Source organism: Pyrgilauda ruficollis, unplaced genomic scaffold (genome assembly GCF_017590135.1).
Source record: "Pyrgilauda ruficollis isolate IOZ18807 unplaced genomic scaffold, ASM1759013v1 scaffold68, whole genome shotgun sequence".
NCBI classification, from domain to species: domain Eukaryota; kingdom Metazoa; phylum Chordata; class Aves; order Passeriformes; family Passeridae; genus Pyrgilauda; species Pyrgilauda ruficollis.
Genome location: NW_024528599.1, coordinates 2,594,695 through 2,607,964, shown reverse-complemented (window position 1 = coordinate 2,607,964; position 13,270 = coordinate 2,594,695). Strand labels below are relative to the sequence as shown.

General features: G+C 33.2%; 1 protein-coding gene across 1 annotated transcript in view; it reads right to left on the bottom strand.

Annotated features, from left to right (window-relative positions):
* The window catches only part of NETO1 (neuropilin and tolloid like 1), a 60,502-nt gene that overhangs the window by 34,729 nt on the left and 12,503 nt on the right, over positions 1–13,270 (bottom strand). Inside the window, exon 4 of the mRNA XM_041484822.1 lies at positions 12,056–12,304. Within this exon, the coding sequence (XP_041340756.1) occupies positions 12,056–12,304 (249 nt within the window). The remainder of the gene's footprint in view (positions 1–12,055; positions 12,305–13,270) is intronic.

Sequence of the window (13,270 nt, the reverse complement as noted above, 5' to 3'; positions counted from 1 at the left end):
CTGAGCTGTCGACCTCAGCAGTTTTCCTAAATGTACAGAATGAGATGTGTGTTTTTAAGAAATTTAGCTGTGGAGTATATTGGGGAGTGTCTTTAGAGACATTCTAACTTTTGCTTTTTCATCTTTTTAACTGCATAGGGCAGCAGCTCTCTCTGAGGAAATGTTTCAGAAAGAACACAGCTCTGTGTTAACTGTGAATTCCCTACATAATTACCCACTTACATTACCCACAAACATGAATTTTACATTTTATTATATGAGGTAACACTGAGATATTAAAAGGATATAAATAATAAATTGGATGTAAGCAATAATCATTCACCCTTTTCCAGTATTATGCAGTTCAACTTCCCCTGAGATTATGGGAGCAAAAAGTTTAGACAATTTTTGTTTAATCTAGACTTTCAGCCATGGATTTTTTTTGCTTTCAGTTAATTTGTTTCCTGCTGGTTATAACTTCATGACAGTGGCATTCACGTTTGTTCAAATGGAAAATTTTTCTTCTATTTCATGCAATTAAAAGTTCCAGAGAAAGTTCAAACCACACTTAATTCCTTATACTGACCTAAGAGTAGACATAAACTCTTAGAAACAAGACCAGCTGTGACTTCTATTATTTTGATGAGAAAAGTCCTACTGTATGCTTTACTGTGTAAACCAAACATAATTCACACCAACTCTAGCCCCAAAATTTTCCACTGAAATTAGTGACTAAAGATTGTTTCTCACAAACAATGCTAACACAAGTTTTACTGCATGCCTCTATGAAAAAATCAACATGAAAATAAATTCTTACCCAGGCTATATTGTCTTCAAACTTTTTAACTTTTTCTTTTAACAACATTCTTCTAGTGGATCCTCAGTCCTCTCTAAGTATATGTATACCACATGCTCTGTGTTCACAAAATGACCTCAAAGTGGTTTGTCACGAACATCACAAACAAGTGAGTCTGTGGGTAAGTGACGATTTGGAACCTAGAATTTGAGTTACATTCACATCTATAAAACTCTTTTGTCTCTGACTTTTCCTTTCCCTAGAAACTCCAGATTCTACTACCCCTAAAAAGTGATTATATTGAATAAAGATTAGTAAATTTTTAATTCTATTATCATAATTTTAGATTTTGGGTTTAAAAATTATAGTTTACATGGAATTTAACTGATTTACATTTTTTCCTCCTCTGATCAATATCTACTAGTTTGAAGAAGTAACTTTCTTTTACTGGATTTGCTCATAATCTTAATACTGATTCTAAAAGAAGCCAGTTTAGGCCCACATTCTGAGCTGAATTTCGCAATTGATTGAGTCCTACATTAACTGACTGGTTCAGCCTAATACAGAGAATAAATAGTGATCTTCTGCATCACATTAATGAAAAAGACTTTGTGATTCATTGAATCAGAATTTAGAAAGGCAGTGTTCATGAGTCCTTATGTCTGCTTTACACAATACCCAATATTGCAATGTAAGTGGCTGAAGATACAGGGAAAAGAACAACAAAGTGGGGACTGATTAGAGATTGTCTGGTTCTACTATTGATGTGATAATATTTAGAAGGAATGAGTCTCAGGAGAGTTTTGACTTGCAGCAGAAGCAGGTCAAAACATGAGGGCCAGTCACAGCTCTCAGGATTGTTAAGCAGGGGTCAGCCGCTTACCCAACAAGTAGACAATAAGTAAATTTCATTTGACCAGATCAAGTTTTTGACTGCCAAACCACAGGATTTCTCCTAGCTTGATTTAAAAGAGTCATTTAAAGTTCTAGAGATAAAAAGAAAAAAAAAAGTCAAATATAAATTAAACCTTTCATTTAAAAGTGCTTGGTAAATTGCTGCTCTATACTTGTATTGAAATATCACTGATATGCAATATTCTAGAATACTAATAACTGTATTATTGCTAAAAATTATTTGTGTAGAGGATGCACATAAAATTACAGAGATACAAACTACCACATCTGATTTTTAAAATCCTGGGCCAGTATTGTTAAGAAAAAATTATAAAATTATTTTGTAGAATTTCAATATGGAATTCATAGTTAGTAGCAGTTAATGACCAATTGTCTAAACCTCATAATGAAATCAACATTTAGGAATAAAATATTTTAGGAAGTATTTTCTGCATTCTCTTTTAATATTATTTTTCACATAGACTTGAGAAATGAGCTACAGGAAAAGAAAAGAAAAGAAAGGGAAAAAAACCCAAAAGAAAACAAGAGGAGTATAATACAATCTTTTGTTAACCCACATACTGCAACCAGCAGATTTGATAACATTGTCTCTTGAGCTTCAACTATCAGATAACATCTGGCAAATGATGTATGTAAGTCCTGTTACACAACATCTTCTGGCTTCTCAGTGTCATCTAGGGGACTGATATGTGACTGGAATAACACATTTCACACTGCCTGCTTCTATCATGCTAGTACAAAATTTTAACAATGGATGTGTCACAAAAACGAATATTTATTTATGAATTCTCAAAAAATTTCGTCATCTTATTTTTTTATCATCTTATTCATGACTCAAACAAACTTTCTGAACAGAAATTGCTGGATATTACATAGAATTTCAACATCCAATTATTCAAATAAACTTTTTGCATCTCTAATTTGCAATGACCTCTGAAGGAATATTATTGAAATGTTGATCAAAAGTATTTGCTTACTTATTTTCACAATTTTACAATTAATTTATTCCTTTCAATGGCATCCTCAATTGTTTGATAAATCTCATCACCCTATATATTAAAAGACAAAAAATTAATTGGAAGTACATTTTGCAGTGTGTATTCCAAAATATTTTTTTCTCATTGAAGTTAAAACCTCCTCTACAAACCTGTTTGAGGAAACTGCAATGTCAGGTATTCATCTCCCTAATGAATTGCAGTCGATGCTGTGATCATGTAAGCAATGTGCATTTGAAATAATCAAGAAGATTTTTCAGAGAAATAATAATTCCATTATTATTATTATTATTATTATTATATAATTTTCTCTTTCAAAAGACTATCCAAAAGTACTGCTCCATTTTTGTTTTAAAAAAGACCCTTTGGCAGTAGTTGCATGAACAAAAGTTGTAGTGGGAATGTGGTAAAAAATGCACTGGAAATTTATTTTATGTTTCAAATTTTGAAACATAAAATAAACACTGCAAATGATTGCAGAACTTGTATCACTTCATTTACAACTTGTAAATCTGACTAACCAACTGAGTTGAACCAAAAAAGCTTATCGGAATTAATTATGTTCGAAGCAGAAGATGATTGAAGGAAATAATTTCATTTCAGACAGTTCCAGGGTAGCTTTTTTAGGGACAAGGATATCCACAGGAAGAATAGTAAAGGAAGACAGAAAAATCATTAATCATGGTTTTCTAATTCCAACAAAAGCTCAGCTTATTGTAACAGAATATTTTTTAAAAAAAGGAAAACCTGAGTGTGTTGAACCTATAAGGCTATATTAGGCTATATATATATATATTTAAGGCTATATTAGTTTGATACTGACCAAATGAAAAAATGCTGAATTGATATAGATCTACCACATAATTTGTGTGAAGGTAGAAGACTAGCTTTAATTCATTAAAAGAGTTGAAGAAATGGTAGTGCTGCACTCCAAAACTTACAGATATTTAATTTTTACTTAGTTCCCTAGACAGAAAGGTAGAGGACAGTCTTTAAACATACTTACTTTTAAGTAAGAACCCAAGCCTAGAGGTTGCCTGGATTTAGGCACATGCTTAGATGTAGGCTTCCTGAAATTCTTTGCTAAATTGAGACTAGATTTAGTGGCTCGTCAGTGCAGCATTTGAGTATAGTAAGCTTAAGCAACTGTTCTTTGGAATTATCCTTGGGCATATCAGAAAGTAATTTCAGAGATTTTTGCTGGATTACTGTGTTAAATTATAGTAGCTGTTATTTTTATTTGGCCTGACGACCTTTATGAAATGAACAGGTTTTGCAGAAAAAAAAATCAGGACACCTAGCATTTGAATTTGTCATCCTAAAAAAAAAAGTGCAAATTGAAAATATGTACACATTGAACATAAATGGAACAAAAAAATTACTTGTTGATTTTCCCAAACAAAAGATTAAGTATATCTCTAACTAATGTGAATTAATAGTATAAAGAAAAAACCCCTTCTTTAATCTACTCAGTGTTCACAAATACTAAACAACCCACAATGAGCAGGTGATTCTTTCATGAACCCAACTATATTGAAAATTGAATCCTTTTAAAATAAGACTTTAAAACATTTAACTTCTCTCTACCTCAATTTGTCATGATCTTTAGGACAGCACACCTTGTTGTACAGATTTCATCAGTCAATGTTTTGAGAGGAGGTTTGTTTGTATCTCCTCAGTGTACGTATAAAATAAAAGTATATGTGGTGAAAGGAAGTTCTCAGAAGGTTGAAATAGGCTATAATTGTACAGAGAGAAAAAGAAAGTGAAAAAAAAGGAAAAAACAAATAGAACTAAGTCAGGGTGTTCATAAGCTTGATTCACAGTCTTGATTTTCCCGGAGTTTTGTGTCTAGCAATAGCTAAATTGGCCAGATTTAACCATAGAGATGACATCTACTTCTCACAGAAATCACTGTATGATCTGTTTCCCACATGAAAAATACTTTACATTATAGTATTTCCCTACCCCATGACAGCAGTATGATACTAAAGATTACAGGCTGTTCAATATCTTAGCACATAATAGGGGAAAAAGAGAAGATGGATCAAAGGCATAGATGCTCTAATGGGCAAGGTAAATTTATTTGCAAAATATTTAAAAAAAATTTGTGTCAAAGTTGAATGAAGCATGATATAATTTTTAGACCTGACCATCAAAGAAGCTCAAGTGTGATAACTGAAATAAAAGTATTACATAGCCTGCATTACTCAACAAGACAGTAAACAAATCAAGATAGGTCTCAGCCATCAATATGGAAAAAGATGCCAACAAACACCAACAAACAGCTGCTAGTACTACAAATGTGCAGATAATATTCAATAGCATTCACCTCAGTACTGGAAGGCAAAAGAGATTCTCTGGATTGTCCTCTTTACAAAAATATGAGTACTGTCTTTGGAAAATGAACCAATGCTAGACAATAAATGAGTGTATGTAACAAATGGTGACAGAGGATTTGGTTCTTATCTGACACATTTTGTCATTTTCTAGACATTGCATATTGCCAAAATATTCAGTTTTAGAAACAGAAACATGACTCAGTTTGACAAAGACTTAAGTTTGCAAAGCTACTAATTATGGGGCAATAAGCCTGTTTATTAGTTACAGGGACCCGGGTGACTTCTAACAACAGTTTGTGCATATTTCTTTAAGGAGAATTAGCTAGAAGCGCCAAAGAAACAGTAAAAAATCTGTTAAGGAAAGGTAAATATCTCAATAAAGATCACTATTTATTGCTACTAGAATTGAGAAATGCTCCATTAAATAAATTAGACAATAACCAGAACAATCTACAATCACAGTTACTTGAACCTATGCAAAAAGATGACTGAAAAGAAATTGTATAAACCTGGGTTTTACCTAATATATACTGACAGCTACAGAATGAAACCTGTCACAACTCAATGGCCACACTAAAAAATAGTTTTTCTGCCCTGACTCATGGGGCACACTCAGACTGATTAGACAAAAGCACTGGGGTGATTGCTAAGATTTATTTGCTATACCAGTAATATCTTATAAACCTGTATATACAATGCATAAAGATGAAATTTGAACAGATTAAGAAAAGTATTAGTGAAGAAAAATAATTCCTGCAATGTCAGCAGAATCTCTTGAGATATCAACATTTCCAAGGTCCCTAAGAGAAACTATTACAGACAACAGGGTTGTCAGGAGGAGAACACAATGCAACCACCCAGGAGTGCATCCCAATATGAGCTATTAGAAAGTCTGCCAGATGAGAAAATCAGGTGACCTGGAAAACCTTTGAAGAGTAACCAAAACCTCCGTATTCATTACATATGAGACAAGAAGTTTCCAATTTTTCCCCTGAAGAAATGCTATAATATTTAAAAGAGAACTACCAAGTGACACAACAGGTTTGGAGGTGCTGTTCTGAATGTGGATAGTTACAAAACAATGACATTTTCATTGTAAATAAGTTGGTTTTAAACACTTATGGAAGACGACTACCCAGGCTTTCTGATCAGCACAAATTCCATATTATCCTCCCTGATCTGCCATTTCCAAGTGCTACACAAACATTACAGAGAAATGAAGAATTAATAGGGAAAACAGATTTCCAGGGCCCACTGGTTATTGCCTCATTTTATAAGTGTTTAAAGCAAAGGGTAGTCACTTTATATCAGACCTAAGGTTAAGCTAACTCAGCATAGTATTTACACAAAGTCAAAAGTTTATCCTTAGGGAAAAGAGGATAAGAAAAAGGCCATATTTAAGGAAAATCCTCTGCTGCTTCTAAGATTTAGATTTAATTGTTTTGTAACGAGTAATAATATAAACTATTTATAGAATGACAAGGGTATTATAAAAACGCAGCTTACTCTAAAAATGTTGGTTTTCTAGGACTACTTTTTAATGTACATCTAAGCTTCCTAAAGATCCCTCAGGTGCTCCAAAAACACGGACATTTTGTCAGAGAAAAGAGGCTCCCCTGAAAAGAATATTTATCATTGCAACATAATCACCATTATTGGTGACATCACCTACAAATGAAGAAAGATGTTTCCTGTGGGGGTGGAATAGAATTATGTATACCTGTACTGCTGTAGAATATCCCAGTAAACCTTTTCTAGAAGTCAATGTCCAGCTTATTATGGAATGAATACAGGGAAGGAATTTTTGTAGAGAACAGGATGCACTGATGGCAGGGGAAGCAGTAAATGTCCCCAGTTAAGTTATCATTTTTCTTTACTCCAGTGCTAGAAATACTTAAAACTGTATTTTATATTTCTCTTGCTCAACACAGTAGGGACTTAAGTGTTCAACTTCCTTCTGTTGGTAATATGGTACTCCCAGCACGCAGGGATTTCTAAACTAGGAAGTTCTGTGTTTGCCTTTTGGGTATTGTTGAAAGAAACATATAACTATGTGATGGCAAGACATAATATGGGATCTGAGAATACCACGAGACCTTTTAGATACTCATTTGCTCCACATAAAGAATTATTTTACACTTGAAGTTTATTAGAGACCTGTGATTATGATTTTCAATGTAATGCATCATCCTACTTGAGAGAAATTTCTTCCCTTTCCCAAGACCAAATGCCCTAATGCCTTGTAAACAGTAATGAATTGCCTGACTCTTATGAAGCGTACTTGTAGGAACACAATAAAAGTTCATAACACTAGGAAACTGCTTATAGCAATTTGAAGTGCTGGGAAGTTATATCTCAATAAATAAAACAGATTCACACTTTCTGGGTTTTTTTTTGACATCACATGGTTCTGTCTCAAAAGTTTAAATGAAGTTATAATGAGTAATTTCTCATCTTCTGATGAGAACAACTCTGATCCCAAAAGAAAAACATTGTCTGGTTCAAAGTTAAATGGCTCTGGCATTGTTTATTGGTTCTCAAAAAGCTTAACTGGATTTCAAATTGCTAAAAAGTGATTGTCATTGCTGATACTAAATTAGAAGTAATCAGACCAGGTTCAGAAGAGTAAAGTACAAGTAAGTGACCTAGCTCACATGGGTATTCAAGTACTCCAGATTAGTAATCAGACCAGGTTCAGAAGAGTAAAGTACAAGTGACTTAGCTCACATGGGTATTCAACTACTCCAGATGCCTGGGAAATATCTCTTGCTTAAACACATTCAAGGCAGAAGATGGACATTAGATGGCAAAATCATTTGATAATATTTTAGCTAGGTTTTTTTTTAGAATTGTGATTGAATTTAATAAATTCTCGTTAAATTTTTCATGAGTTCTAAAATATACAAATTCCCCAATGATGAGGAATTTGGGTTGTTTTTTATTTTTTTTTTTCCCTCAAGATAGATGACATAATTATTCTATTACTCTGACATTCACTGTAATGGAATGTAAAAGTGCTATTACTCCAGTTAGAAAGTGTTTAATATTCCACTTTTTGGGACACAATAATATAAATCTTTTTTTCGTTTTCCATTATCAGGCAGTTGAATAGAAAACATTACTGACTGACGTTTATATTAATGAGGCTAAATAAAAACACAGATGGCTTCTGCTAAGTGAAGGAACTGAAAGTAATGATGTGCTATCTTAAGCCACTGTCCTGCAAAATCAGGGACCAGGATAAACAGAAATCTGATTATTCTAGCTGAGCAAGAAAGCCCAGATAAACACAGCCTCTCTCTGCCTGGATTCTTGTCTGTACTAAAAAAAAAAAAAAAAAAAAAAGATTCTTTTTAAAGAAGAGTTGTCAATAATTTGAAGTAGTACTTGAATTTTTCTACACAAAACAGTGATTCAACACCACTTTGGAAGACAGTCTTGAGACGAAACTTTCTAGAAAAAATGAGTGCAGTAGATGAAGTCAAAGAGCCCAGAGCTGTGAAATGAAATTGTAGGCCTTTCAGTGGCCCAAAGAATGACAAAACAAGAGCAAGGATGAATTATTCTTGTGTCACAGGTTTTTCCCTAGCCAATCAATATTGTATTCAAAATGAACCAGCAGGACCAGAAAATATTGTAGCCTGATATATATGTTTCTCTCATACACCAGATTTCCTTAAAAAGAAGCAACCCAAAAAAAAGTTTGTATACATTTATGAAGGTTCAATAGGTTCAGATAGTTCCATTTTGAAATTAACACAGTTAACCAGAATTTTAACATAAACATAAAATTATAATAGTATATAAAAATTAAAGAAGTTTCCATTTGTTTATAAACTCTCATGTGTGAAAAATGGTTAAAAATTTACATCAAAATGCATCAGATTATTACTGATACTAGCTGTAATTATACAGAAGATTAATACTTTTTCCCTCAGCTCAGAGTTTTGACACAGAAAATAGTCTATTACACCATACATACAACTTCATTCATCCATGTGTCGCTTAACACTACAATTTAGGAATGACAAAACCAAAAGCCTAAATTATTCTCTTAATAAGGAATTTTTTGCAAAACTTTCAGTAGTTTACCACTTTCTGGGTGTGTTCATGTTGGCTATGTGTGTAGCTCTGATTTTGTTGCTAAAGGTTTTTCTTCTGCAAGATCTCATTGTTTAAAGTAATTGAAAAGGCCTCTGAAGAAAGGTTCATTTAAGAGGAAAAGAATGTATGGCAAAAGAGTTACATTTGTTTCTGAAACCGCAGTCCCTACTGGATTTTTGCCATGGATGGATGGATGGATGGATGGATGGATGGATGGATGGATTTCCAACCATTTCAATATCAAGGAGTCAAAGAAATTATTGAACAGAAAAGTTGTTGTAGTTGCAAATTATTAGTCTATACCTTAGGATTTTTATATATAATTTCTTTTTATAGGACTTAGTCCAAACTAGATTTTAAATGCCTTAAGAGCAGGACTCTTTCCATTTGCAGAGACTAACAGATCTTCATTTCAGCATTTTTCATTATATCCTAACTGATCTTTTTTTCAACTTCATCCAGTTATCTGTTTTTGTAAACCCTGGAGACATAGTAAATAATTTCTTTCCCTGTTTCTCCAGGTACCATTCAAATAACAATAAAGACTTGCAGCTTCAATTTAGTCAAATTTACTTTTTATTTTTTTAAATCTTGGTACACACCCACACGCTTAACATCACACCTCTTTATTCTCCATTAAGATCTCAAATGCAAAAGAGGCAGATGAGAGACACATCGGGGGTAGATGGGGACCCAAAAAGATTGCTGATACTTGAGAAATAACTGCATTGTCTCTGGATGAAAAAAGCCTCCTCTGCAGGTTGCAGTTAGGAAGAGCATCCTGCTTTTGATAAGTGAGATGAGTGGCAACAGAAACCACATCTCCCCTGAGCATTCAGCTGCTTGAGACAGGAACAGTTTCCAAATGAGTCTTTGCTCTGGAATATTTTCTTCAAGTTCTTTAAGAAGAGAGGTTAGTTGAAAATTTTCTTCTGATTTCTCCGTTGTTCATAATTTAATTTTTAAAGTTGTCACTACCTAAGTAGTACCACTTCTAGGTGGTTTAGGTGATAATTTCTGTACTGGAGTCCTCTCTGTGCTGCTCTGTTATACTCTGGAGTGGAATCCTCTCTCTGTTACTCTCTTATACAATCTCAAAAGCCATCATTCTGTTTTATGAGTTGGCAGGAATCCCTCCCTGTGCACACCTATGGACAATAGATCTCAAAAAGTCATGCCTTATCCATGTATGCATAATAAAAGACTGTCCAAATAATAATGTGGAATGTGAAGTTCTTCCTCTTATTGGTGATCAAGGAGGGAGCAGCGCTGTTTTGCACTTGTCAGATTAATCATATTCTCATTTTGGCCAATATTCCTTGAAGCTCTCTACTACTTGCAGAGCTTCTATTGAAATGTATGGAGGGGAAAAAAGGAAAGAATCAAGGAAGAAAAAAGATATAGCTATTCCATCTGAAGTCTAGAATAATTTATGCTGCTGTATCAATTTACCAGCATTGATCTTTGTGTAGAAATTCTCCCTACATCAGTAGAAAAGGAATGAGGATAAAACATGGTCCATGAAATTGTTTTTAATTGAGAGTTTTTAGATAGACTAAGTTGCAGATTTTTCTATTAATATATTGTCAACCATAATGCACAACACTTTGGAAAAAAAATGGCAAAGAAATCTAAAGCAAAGGACATATGGAACAGGGCAAGGAAATGGCAAAAGCCCACGGACCCATGCTAAATGAGAGATAAAAATTTAACCCTCTTTTCAGAGTGGATATGCGTGGTTATAACAAAATTTTGTCTTTTGTCTTTGAATTTAGAACAGATACATATACCTGGATATCAGATAATTTGCTAAAGAAATTCTCCCTTCTGTTGCTGTTTGAACCTTCTATATATGTTTAGCCACTGAAAAACAGTATCATGGACTTGAAAGAAGTGATACTGTTTTACTATGCTGGTTAGTTTTATAAGTATTTTCCTTGAATTAACGAAAGAAAACCAGAAAGAAGAGCAACACAGAGCCTGTAGACCTGCCATATTCTATGATGCTACCGGAATAATATAAGGAAGAATTTTGGGTCTGCTTATTTTAGACAGTATTCTAGAGAATATTGTTCAACCTAATACAACAATTTTGCTGAAAAAATAGTGACATAATTGACAAAATTACATAATAATTACAGTGCTTTAGAGTCAGCTATACTAAAGCATGACTCATCACTCAATACATAAGAAGTCACAGAACTACGTCACATCCAGCAGTGCAGTTGCAGTGCAGTATAGTGGAACTGCAGCCAAAGAAGAAATTTAAAATCAGCAATCTTTTGTTAACAAGTGGGGGAGCAGGGGAATTAATAGAAAGTATGACTATGAATTTTGTTTAGCTTTAATGAATTAAACAGTGCCAAGGAATACTTGTACAATTGCAATTAAGATTTACAGCCTTTTAAGAAAAATATTTAATACATGTTACTACTTGAACCTCACACATCCTCGGGTAATACTTGTAATAGTTTGCTTTATTGAGGAAGGAGAACTATTCCACTCTTCATCTGGGGAAATGATTGGTGAAGTGGAAAAGCAATGATGGAATTTTCTGAGATAATTACATTTTTTTATTAGAATACTTTATCAATGATCTTTTTGAAAGAAAAGCTGTACAGTGTAACAGCCAAGCATAAAACACTAAACTTCCTATGAAACATTTTGAATGACCTTCTCTAATAGCAGTCATTTGAAAATAATACTTTTAAAAACTGCAGAATCTGAAAATCTTTCCCTTGAATAAGCCTTACTTGTTATGCAAAAGATACATATGACTTTTATCAATTTCCTATATGTTAATACCTTTCTTGATAATAAACTAACCCCCAGCTAAAAATATTATTCAACAGCAAGATTATATGTCATTAGAAAAGTTACAGTAACAAGCTTTTTCTATTAGAAATGTGATGGTTTTTACTTACCAGGTGTAAAATTATACCGAGCAGAAAACCCAATAGATTCCAGTTCAGCATCAGCAAAAAATTTAATCCACAGGAATCTGCCACTGGATTTTATCATAGGTGGATTTTGCTGTCCACAGAAACGGCCAAGGATTGGGGAAAAGCCAAAAGGTCCATCTCGTACTTCTATGTGGTCAAATTTACACTCCCAAGAAGGCTCTATGGAATATTTTTCATCAAAATGTAGTTCAATGCATTGTCTAGGAGCAGCTAGGGACAAAAAAGAAAATTATGTTATTATTTTCTAACCCAAGACCCTTCAAAACTAAAGCAAAACTGAAGAAAATCAGATTTATCAATTGTGTATGGATCCTAAAATTTTGTTTAAAAACTTGTACAAAAATTAGTACATCTATATTATTTTTGATTAAAAATTAGTACATCTATAGTTTTTATAGGTTTCACACTGTCAGGTTATTTGTCTGTTGTTTTCCTTTAAAAAAGTATTCTTGACAGCAGTGCTTAGTAAAGCTAAGAGAGAGATATCTATGATGAACAGAAAAATATAGCCAGGGATAATTTCTTCAAATATAAGATATAAAATGTTTCTAAGAAATTTACATATTTAGAAAAATATTTTTTTCTCTTGTATTTTTGGGAGGGGTGTTAATCAGAATACTTTTTTAATACCTAATACTGAGAAAAATGATGAGGAAAAGGTTGATCAGAACTGTGCTGCAGTAAGGACAGATTATCTTCCTATATGTATTGCAGTCAATGACAAACTGAAGTGTAATTCCATATACTCAGAATTACTTCTCATTGGAAACATAAGAACAAATGCAATGAATTCTCACTTAAGAAAAAAGGATAAGGATCCTAGATAAGGATTATAATAGAAGAGCAAATGATATACTGAAAATCTTGAAGGAAGTTCATAGTGGCCATTTAAGTAGACATTTCTAAAAAGTCCATCTTTAATGATAGGTCTTAAGTCTAGAGACGATTGGAACGGTCTCTAAAACAAATATTTCCTGGCATCTCCTGTATAAAGCAAAAAAACCCAAAAAAAAAAAAAAAAAAAAAAAAACAAAAAAAAAAAAAAAAAGGGAAAAACCAGTAACTGGTAGAAATATAGTATTTTCTTACAAGGAGGGAGAATACATTTTATGAGAGGCAAGCTCCTAGAGGTGCACTGTTTTCTATGCTTAATCCTGGCCATAGGAAAAGCTGTGT